Source organism: Lactuca serriola, chromosome 2, assembly GCF_051521515.1.
Source record: "Lactuca serriola cultivar US96UC23 chromosome 2, Lser_US96UC23_V15, whole genome shotgun sequence".
NCBI classification, from domain to species: Eukaryota; Viridiplantae; Streptophyta; class Magnoliopsida; order Asterales; family Asteraceae; genus Lactuca; species Lactuca serriola.
Genome location: NC_136409.1, coordinates 193192648 through 193202155, shown reverse-complemented (window position 1 = coordinate 193202155; position 9508 = coordinate 193192648). Strand labels below are relative to the sequence as shown.

At 32.4% G+C, this 9508-nt stretch overlaps 1 protein-coding gene across 1 annotated transcript; it reads right to left on the bottom strand.

Moving 5' to 3' along the window:
• Nucleotides 1-1044: 1044 nt before the first annotated feature.
• CNGC15 (cyclic nucleotide-gated channel 15) lies at nt 1045-4754 on the bottom strand. Its single transcript, XM_079026049.1, has 6 exons — nt 3944-4754; nt 3162-3705; nt 2856-3068; nt 2424-2716; nt 2005-2353; nt 1045-1932 (listed from the first exon to the last, which is right to left on the bottom strand). The coding sequence occupies exons 1-6, from the start codon at nt 3970-3972 to the stop codon at nt 1231-1233; spliced, it is 2130 nt and encodes a 709-aa protein (XP_078882175.1). The 5' UTR covers nt 3973-4754; the 3' UTR covers nt 1045-1230.
• Between the last annotated feature and the right edge of the window lie 4754 nt (nt 4755-9508).

Sequence of the window (9508 nt, the reverse complement as noted above, 5' to 3'; positions counted from 1 at the left end):
TTTTTTAATGTTATTTCTTTATATATATATATATATATATATATATATATATATATATATATGTGTGTGTGTGTGTGTGTGTGTGTGTGTGTGTGTGTGTGTGTGTGTGTGTGTGTGTGTGTGTGTGTGTGCAGGAGTTTTTTTTCTTGGATAAATCATTTAAGATGTAAGAAACAAATTAATATATTTTAGAACTACAAATATGTATTTTTATGTATTTAAAAATATACATATCAATTCATTCATAAACATGTTTATATAAGTATATACATATACTTTTAGAAGTGTAAATATGTATTTTGATATATGTTTTTTTAAGTATAAATATACTTTTAGAAGTATAGATACATATTAATATATATATATATATAACATTAAAAAAATATAAATACAATATTTAATTAATATTTTTTCGTATATAAATACAATTTTTCTGCATGATTATGTATATTATGAAAAAAATATACTTAGGGTAAAAGTGTAAAAAAAATTATAAACTTAAGGGTAAAAACGCAAAAAAAAATGGTAACTTAAGGGTTTTTTTTTTTTTTTTTGCGAATTTAGTATAATGGTAACCTTGAAAACCTATTATCACCGGTAAAAGAGTAAAACCGAATATTTTTTTCGAAAATGTTTGGGTAAAAACGGACATAAATTTCAATTTTGGGCAAAACTGACAAAACTCTGAAAACTTGATGGTTTTATGACATTAACCCAATAATAAATAGATAAATTAAATATTCACTTACTTTTATCACATAAATTTCAACTTTGTCTCTTTATGTAAGAGCTCTTGTTCTTCTTCTTTTTATTTCTTTTTTCTTTTTCCTTTTTCTTTTTTTGTTCCCCTCTAGTTCCTTGCTAGTTGTGGGTTCCTTTAATAAAATATTCGTTTAAAAAAAAACCAATTAAATGATAACATGTGTCACATTTAATACTTATTTAATGATATTTTAGTTTACTAAAATGACACAAATAATTATTTAATTAGGTAGAAGAATTTATAAGAACAAAAGTAGAAGGATATTTAATTTCTATAATAAATTACATGTCAAAGTCGAATTTATAAACGGATAGTATCCGATTAAAACAAAATTTATATATTTGCATCTATGTACAATTCTAATACATATTATCATTGAATTATAGTGTAAGATTGAACCTCAATTCCTAACAATATTCAACAAATAAGACAACGTTAACCCCGTTCTTATTTCGATCATCAAATAATTATTCTTCATCTACAGAAAAATCAGGTTCTGTTGGTTTCTGTAATGAGCTACCACTACTTGATTTCGTCCCTGAGACCGAGTGCAGGTTCCCTGACCTCCTTGTACTCGCACGATACCCACTCAACCTCGGCTCCGGTGAAACCATTTGACTGACATGCGCCGGCGAATTAACTTCTGACTCATAATCAACACTCGTAAAACTCTCTCGAGCCCTAAGTTCACTTGCATTTTGCCTCCGTTTATACCTTCTCCATGCCGCCTGCACAAAACACGCCGCCCAAGTCCGCCACTGGTGGCTATAAAACCTAAACTTATGCCGCAATTGCTTACTATGCAATCTCCGATACTGCGACGCCACAAACTTTAGATCCTCCGCTATGAGCGCAAAAGCTTCCACTTCGGAAATCGCCTTCACGGTTCTAGTCGATGACGGAATCACGACACTCGGCCGTGGGTCCAGGGCCCACGTCAGAAGCTCCTCGCCGCAAAAGTCACCTGGACCAATTCGGCATGAATTGAAAAACCCTGTCCGGCCGCCGTTTGTGGTGTAGGAATCTAGGTTTCCTCTAATTATAAATAGCATCTTGTCCACCGGATCACCTTCCCTAACCAAACACGTGCCTTGCGTACACAGCGCCGGTTTTAATCGCTCGCAGATCGCATCCAACATCCTTCCGTCCATTTGATCAAACAACGGAACCTGCACCATCATTATCAGAACATCTAAATTTGAAGGTATTATAAACTGTAACTATTTGGGGATAAAACTTACTCGTCGAACTAGATCATAGCAAAGGTGTCGTTTGATATCTCGTCGGAGATCTAAAGGAAGATCTTTGAGAAGCGATTCTTCATCAACCCCTCGTGTAGCTACCCATTTGTATTGATCGTATCTCCGAACAGATTCCCGGAGTTCCGGTGGCAACTGCCGGTGACGCATCCATTGTTCTGTATCAGTTCGCCGGACCCTCCATTCTTCTAATCTAACTGTCGTCGATTGGAGATATGTCTGCATATTTCCGATCAACAACGCAAACAGAACTAGCCCCACAATCGCTATTATGATTGCAAAAATGATTTCCCCGACGTAAGTACTCGTTAACAAATTCTGCCCTAAAGAACTGCAGACGAAAAATCAGTGACAATTTAACGATGATGTAATTCAGTATTTGTAATTCATATGATTGTTACCTAAGATTCTTTAAACCGAACCAAAGACAGTAGAAGTATTTGTTGAAAAACAACGCAGAAGTAACATTTGATGTTAAAGCTTCACCATAGATACCAAATTGATAAAACCCGCTTGTTGGAACACATTGTGTTGAGACATTACTTGAATTGAACCAAATCTGTCTCTTATTGTCGCCAAATGTTTCACAGTCAAAGAATTTATCCTGACAATGTGGATCCTCAAGTAGGCATGCGTGTCTCCAACAAGCTTCTTGTCTTTCTATCGATAAAACATACCAAGAAGCCCCTAAAAACTGCAACAAAAAACAACAACAATTTTAGAACAAGATTCTTTCTTTTAAATCAATCTTTTGTTACACAGGACATGACTATACAAACTGTGATATATATGTCACGTAACAAAAACAACATGAAGGTTGATTAGATGATTACATGGCTTGCTAACATGTATAACATAAGATTATATGCAGCTCCAGCCCATGCAGTTTCAGTTATAACACCCGTAGCCCCAACGATTTCTGATGTTAAAGGGAATATAAGATAAAGTCTCGGGAGATATTGAAAGATGATGATGAACCGAAGAACGTTTTTCGTGTTAGCCATGGTTGAGCCACTTAAACTCGGTATAATGAGCCAGATTAACATCTACATTAGCCACAAAAACAAACAATCAAAACATGTTACTATTTCATATTTCATTGTAAAAACATGAACACAAAACCTTAAAATCATGTATACCTGAGGAAGAGGTAAGGCGGCGATGACATCGATCAAAAAACCACCTCGTATGTATTTTTTAGCGATCTTGGAAGAATCTATAACGAGTTCGCCTCTTCCAAAAACACGGGAAGATGGTGCAACATAGGCAGTAGAAAATCTAATGTAGATATGAATCATGTAAAAAACATCGGCTATTGATCTTACTATGGTGAGACTGATCTCCAGGTTTAATCCAATATGGATGCAAACGTTTTTTGTTCGAACAGATGGAAGGTAAAAGAATAAAGGGTCTACAAACAAAGAGATTAAACAAGCGAACAAGAAAATATTGTTCCATTTTCGAATTGCTAAGCCTCGAGGATCAAAGATTTTCTTTTTAACTCTCTCGTAATCTTCTGAGAAAACTCTTGAAAGAACTTTTGATTTTAATGAAGACCCCCCACTTTCATTTTCCTCTGTTCTTTGATCAGAAACTTGCTTGTTGTCAAGATTGTATTTGATCTTAAATAAGTTGTCTTTGTTCGTGGATGGAAGTTTTGATAGCCCACCATCATCTTGAAATCTAAAGAATTTGATCAAAGCAAGAATTAAAAATCTCATAATCGTAAACCCAATTTTTTAAAATTTGATCAACACTCAAAAACTACAAGAACTAGAGCATAATAAATGCCATTACACAAAACTAATTCAAGAATTTGACCAAGTCAAAACGATTCATAATTGAGCATAAAATTGAAACGATAGTTACCAAGTACACAGCTGAATCTGAAACTGTTAAGAAGATTCGATAGGAAAAATACCTTACAGATCTTGAATTGGCATATGACATGGTGATAATGTGAAAAGACTGAATCTTGGAATTGGGTTTCAGTCTTTTAAGAGGAGGGTTTATGGTTTATGGTTATGGAGAAGAAAACTGAAAAGGGGGATGAATCACCGGAAAATTGACCGGTGATGAGTTGCAGACCACTATTGATGAATACCCATTAATGGGTTTGATTCAAAAAGTAACAAGAATCATGTGAAGTAGGTGAAAATAACAACACAAGTTCTAATTCAATAACTTGAACACGAAACTTAAAGTAGTTCCCTTCCTTTTAAACCATGAAGTCCAGGTCAAACATGTGACCAGTTCTTCGAAAAAGAAAGATTAAAATTTTATAAGAAAAGTTTTCTTGTCAATATCTGAGCTTGACTGAAGTTGAAACAGAGTCATATTGCTCAGTCAAAACATCAAAATTAAAAAGAAATATTCAACGGGAAATGAGATACCATAAAAATCGAGGCTTTCGTAAAGAAAACTTGAAAGTGAAGGTGTAGAAAACATCTGTGATTTTAAAGATGAAAAATCATATTTTATGCACGAGACAGCTTTGATGAATGATGAAGCTCTATGGCCCAAAATAAATTAGTTCATCCACGAGCAATGTTTCTGTTTTGTCTTGTCTGTGTCTGTGTCTGTGAGGCATTTCATCGAACAGATTGTGCGCAGAAAAACAGAGCACCTGATGCCAGTTTGAGTGCGTGTCAATTTAGCTCACAGGGATTCATGGTGATGGGAGAATAATGCTCCTAAACCAATATTAAAAATTTAAAATGTCAAACGGGGAAAATGTTGAAGAAAACCTATTGTATGTTATATCTTTTCCTTTTTATTAATGATTTTGGTAATCAATTTTAATAGAAGAAAAAGAGTTTGATAAAGAATGCTTATGATTAAACTTAAAAGTGTATATATATAGTATTTACCTGCCGTCAGTATTATTCGATAATTTAATAATACATATATTACTTTGAAAATATGAAACAAAAGACACAGATCTTTGTGACCAAGGTGCGGCATACAATTTGTATTATTTACAGCCGGTTTTGGCTCATATGCTTGTGTTTGTATCCCAATAAAATATCCAAAATCTTTTTAAATTTTTTATACATAAAATAATTTATGTTTTATAAAAGTTATATATATATATATATATATATATATATATATATATATATATATATATATATATATATATATATATATATATATATATATTGTTAACAAATGAACTCTATATATTTCTATCATTGAAAAAAAAATTATATTTGGTTTATCATTAAACTTTTTTATTGTGTTTTATAGAAATAGAATTGTAACCCAGTATTGTAGGTTTGGCTGTTTTTAGATATTAGTTGTTCAGTTGCACTTTCGGTCATCTTCTCAAACCAACATCTCCGATCACCTCTTTATATATGATTTTTTGAGGTACATTTATGTAAATTGATTTTTGGAAATACAAGCTCATGAACGATTGAATAGAAGCTCATGAAGATTCCCCAGATCTTCATTGTGTTGATTTTTGGATCTCTTTTTGTGTTTGATTTTAGAACTAACAACTACAACTCATGAAGATTGTGTTGATTTGTGGATCTCTTTTTGTGTTTGATTTTAGAACTAGCAACTACAGCTCATGAAGATCGACAGATCTTCATTGTGTAAACTAACAAACTCAAGAACTTTTGATCCTAATTTCTAAACCTACAAATTGCTTTGGTGCTCGAAAATCAAACGAAGATCTTCACCTAATATATTAATTGGGTTTTAGTGTCCGAAAATCAGTTTTGTTGGTTGAGAACAAGTGAAGAAGATGATCGAAGATGTTGGCCGTTGGTGCAACTTATACCAAAAAACGGTTAAACCTATAACACTTAGTCACAATAGTATTTTTTAACATGATATGTGTTTAATGGTAAATCGTATACAAAAAAATTATCGGCTAAATTTATACACTGTGCAAAATACATTACCTTTATAAGTCACTAACCCTAAATAAAAAACAAGTATATATATATATATATATATATATATATATATATATATATATATATATATATATAAAGTTTCATGCATAATACATAAAATAACATTGTTTGGTTGAGTTTTAGTAAAAAGATATATGGTGACATTTCATAAAATGGTGTATTCTTGTGTTAGTGACTTGGTGTTAAAAGATGCATAATCATTTAATCCTATGTTTATCTCTTAATCTTTTAAGGATCTATATTAGTCAAAATGACGTACTCTTACATGCACTTTCAAGTTTCAGTTGTGAGTTTCAAGTTTCAACTATATATTGGTTAAAATTTAACTAAGGCATGAAGTAAACAAGAGCCACTCTAACAATAGTCTCATCTAGTGACAATCCTACATCTAAAACCTTAATATTATTTTAGAGCACACGTTTCATGATTGAAAAACAGAAGTAAACAAAATGTATACGTACAACATACGCTTTATGGTGAAAATAATATTATTAGATCCCTTAAAACTTACAATGGTAAAAAAATTTATAGAAGACGGTTTCTATTTTTGGTGTTTATACAAATAGAAATAGTTCAAAAGTCGGCATTTAAGATACTAAATGATTGAAAATCTTGACCTAAGATGCCACGTGATCAAGGAAAATCCCAGATTCCACATGATTTACATAAAAAATGGAATAAAAACCCAAAATTCTTAAAGGTTTGGTGTAAATCGAGTTCGGGGTCGCAGGATTTTGGCCCCGATGATTGTTCGTAATCGTAGGCCCATAACCAAAGTTGAACATCTTTTCCACTAGTTTCATGTGTTTCCACTTATATATTATCCGATCAATTAAGTTATTTGTTTATTACTACTTACTGTTGTTAACAGTTAATTTATATATATAGTTACTACTTTCAAGTTTCAACTATAAAAACATATTAGTATATATGCAACATGACGTCTTAATTAGCAAGCATATTATGAGAACGATGGAGATGCATGCAGCATGCACCAAAAAGTCTCATTTAGACTCTATGTAAACAAATATTCAAGTTACTCGAAAGTCTTTAGACTCCTGAAACTTTGAGATTTTTCAAGTGATGTTAGAAGAAAGGATAATTTATAAACAACTTGCATTACATTGGTTTATGTGGTAGGCTTATTATTTACAACAATTTTAAAATATGATTAATTTATAATGATAGGTTTTTAAACATAATAATCAGCTTTTTAGCTTATCTTAAGACTCGTTTTAGTTGACAGCCTTGCATCTTTCCAATTTAATTATCAAACATAAAGAAAAAGTTCTTTGACTAAAGGTTAAAAAAATGCAATTGATATGATTATAAGTTAAAGTATTGAAAGATATATGATAGGTATTCTTTTTATAAATATGGAATTAAAAAAGTTAGAATAAATAAAATTTTATCTATTTTATATAATAAATTTTGGTAATAATATTATCCACCGTCGTTCGGGAAAAGAATGTAGGTGAGATAGAGCTGGCATGACATTATGCCATTAAGGTCGTAATGCCGACTCCGGCAACAAACGTGGAAGATGTTTTTTAATTTATTGTAATATAAATAACTTTAAACGTTATATCAAGAAATTATAATAACTTATAGAGTAAATTACCCAATGGTTCATGTGCTTTTGGGTAATTGTAGGTTTGTCCATAATTTTTTTTAGTAAATTACGTGAGTCATCTCTCATACAGGTGTTGTAAAGAACGTTTAATTTTTATTTTCAAAAATAAACTCAAATCGTCTATCGTTTGGTTAAAAATTAGACGTTTTATCTCTCATTAATTTAAATTTGCACGTTTCTTTCTTTATCAGATATAAAATGACTATATTGCCCTTACAATTTATTTTGAATTACTTATAAATTATTTTGTATTTATCGAAAAAAAGAATATAAATTTTCACAACACCCTACCCACCCTAAAGCATGATATATATAGGCCACACCATGCACACACCCACCACTTATCTTCCTTTCCCAATATAATCTTCTCCGCTTAACTCAAATCTGACTTCGGTCATCTTCTCCGACCACCCCGATTTGCACCCTTTTCACCTCCGGTTCCAAAATTAATATCTGAAACCGATGATCAAAATGATTCTAGAAACTGGAAATCATTTCAGAAATCTCAAAATTGTTTCAAAAATCATACTCAAAATGAAAATCAACCTAAAATCCAAATAGTTCCAAAAATAAAAATTGTGGTTGATCTTTTTGAAAACCTGCTAAATCGGAGCTTTTTGAAAATGATTCTAGAAAAAGAAAACTTGAAAAATATGAAATCACCCTTATCTCTCTGCCTCTCTTGCCTACTATATCAGAGCTAACACATAGAGACCAAAACATCACCGTCGTTTATTGCCAAAAAAATCGTATGAAGCAAGCAATCACGTTCTTTTCCCGGTGAGAGGGTTGCAGGCTACAAATAACATTACCTAAAAGAACAACATATGTCGAAAATCAAACCGTAATCACCTCTTGTTTTTCCGGCGAGAGGGGGTCACACCCCGACCGTTAGCGTAAACGTCAGGGTTGCGATGCCAAAGTTTGATCACAATTAACAACATGTATTGAATAATACAAGGACTTATAATACATTGCATTCTTCTATAGATCCGGTACGAGGAATCACATTGTTGTCAGACTAAAAGACAATAATTACTAGAACATGTTTTGCAAACGAAAGTCAAAATGAAACAAAAGGCCTAACAGATTGGTCAAACATTTAACCAAGGAAATGCATAATTCTAGGACACACATAGTGTGTCTTCCAACTCCTAAGTTCCTGAAGATACATACGTTTGAAAATAATATGCCAACAATAATGTTGGTGAGCTTTACTGGTTTTGCCTCTGTAAGTCTTAAAATCAAAAGTATGTTTAGACTAATAAGTTATAAAAGTAAAATGCAACATTTTTTACCCTTGTAAACCTATAAAAGTAAAAGATATTTGTTTGTGGTTTTGACTTTGTGTATATTTATAATCAAAAGTATATTTAGACTAATGTATTATAATAGTAAAAAGTGCAACATGTTCTACCATTGTAAACCTATACAGGTAAAAGAGATTTATTTATCGTTCTGATGTAACACTCTGTTCCGAATCGTTTCCTAATTCGGGGCTTTGACCCGAAGATCAGGCATCATAAGGCTTAGGGCCTTTGGAAAAGGGGGATTTAGACCCATTTGGGTGTGGGTAATGTAAGTTAGATGATCCGGGAGTTCGGTTTGTGATTAAGAGCCCAAGGGTATAACCGTAAAATGGCAGTTCAGGATTTTATGAATATTGGATTTTAGTTCGGGAAGTTTTAAAGCAAGGATTAGTTGATAGAAGTGTAAGCTTCTCGTTACCTTTTTGTGGATATAAAGATCGTCGAAATCGGATTTAGAACCAAAAAGTTATAGCATTCGGAAGTTGATGGGTTTAAGGCTAAGCCTAGTACGCGGGGTGTACTTAGGGAGTACGTCGGGCGTATTAGGGATAAGGATCGCGACACCTTTGGGAGTACGTTAAGCGTACCGGGGGTACACAGGGCATACTTCAGTT

What these genes read in the sequence shown, in the direction of transcription:
- CNGC15 (XM_079026049.1), bottom strand. Translation starts at nt 3,972, where the DNA reads ATGTCATATGCCAATTCAAGATCTGTAAG. An exon ending in TATACATGTTAGCAAGCCAT is followed by an intron (nt 2,717 to 2,855) that starts GTAATCATCTAA and finishes TTTTTGTTGCAG; the next exon opens with TTTTTAGGGGCTTCTTGGTA. An exon ending in GCTATGATCTAGTTCGACGA is followed by an intron (nt 1,933 to 2,004) that starts GTAAGTTTTATC and finishes ATGATGGTGCAG; the next exon opens with GTTCCGTTGTTTGATCAAAT.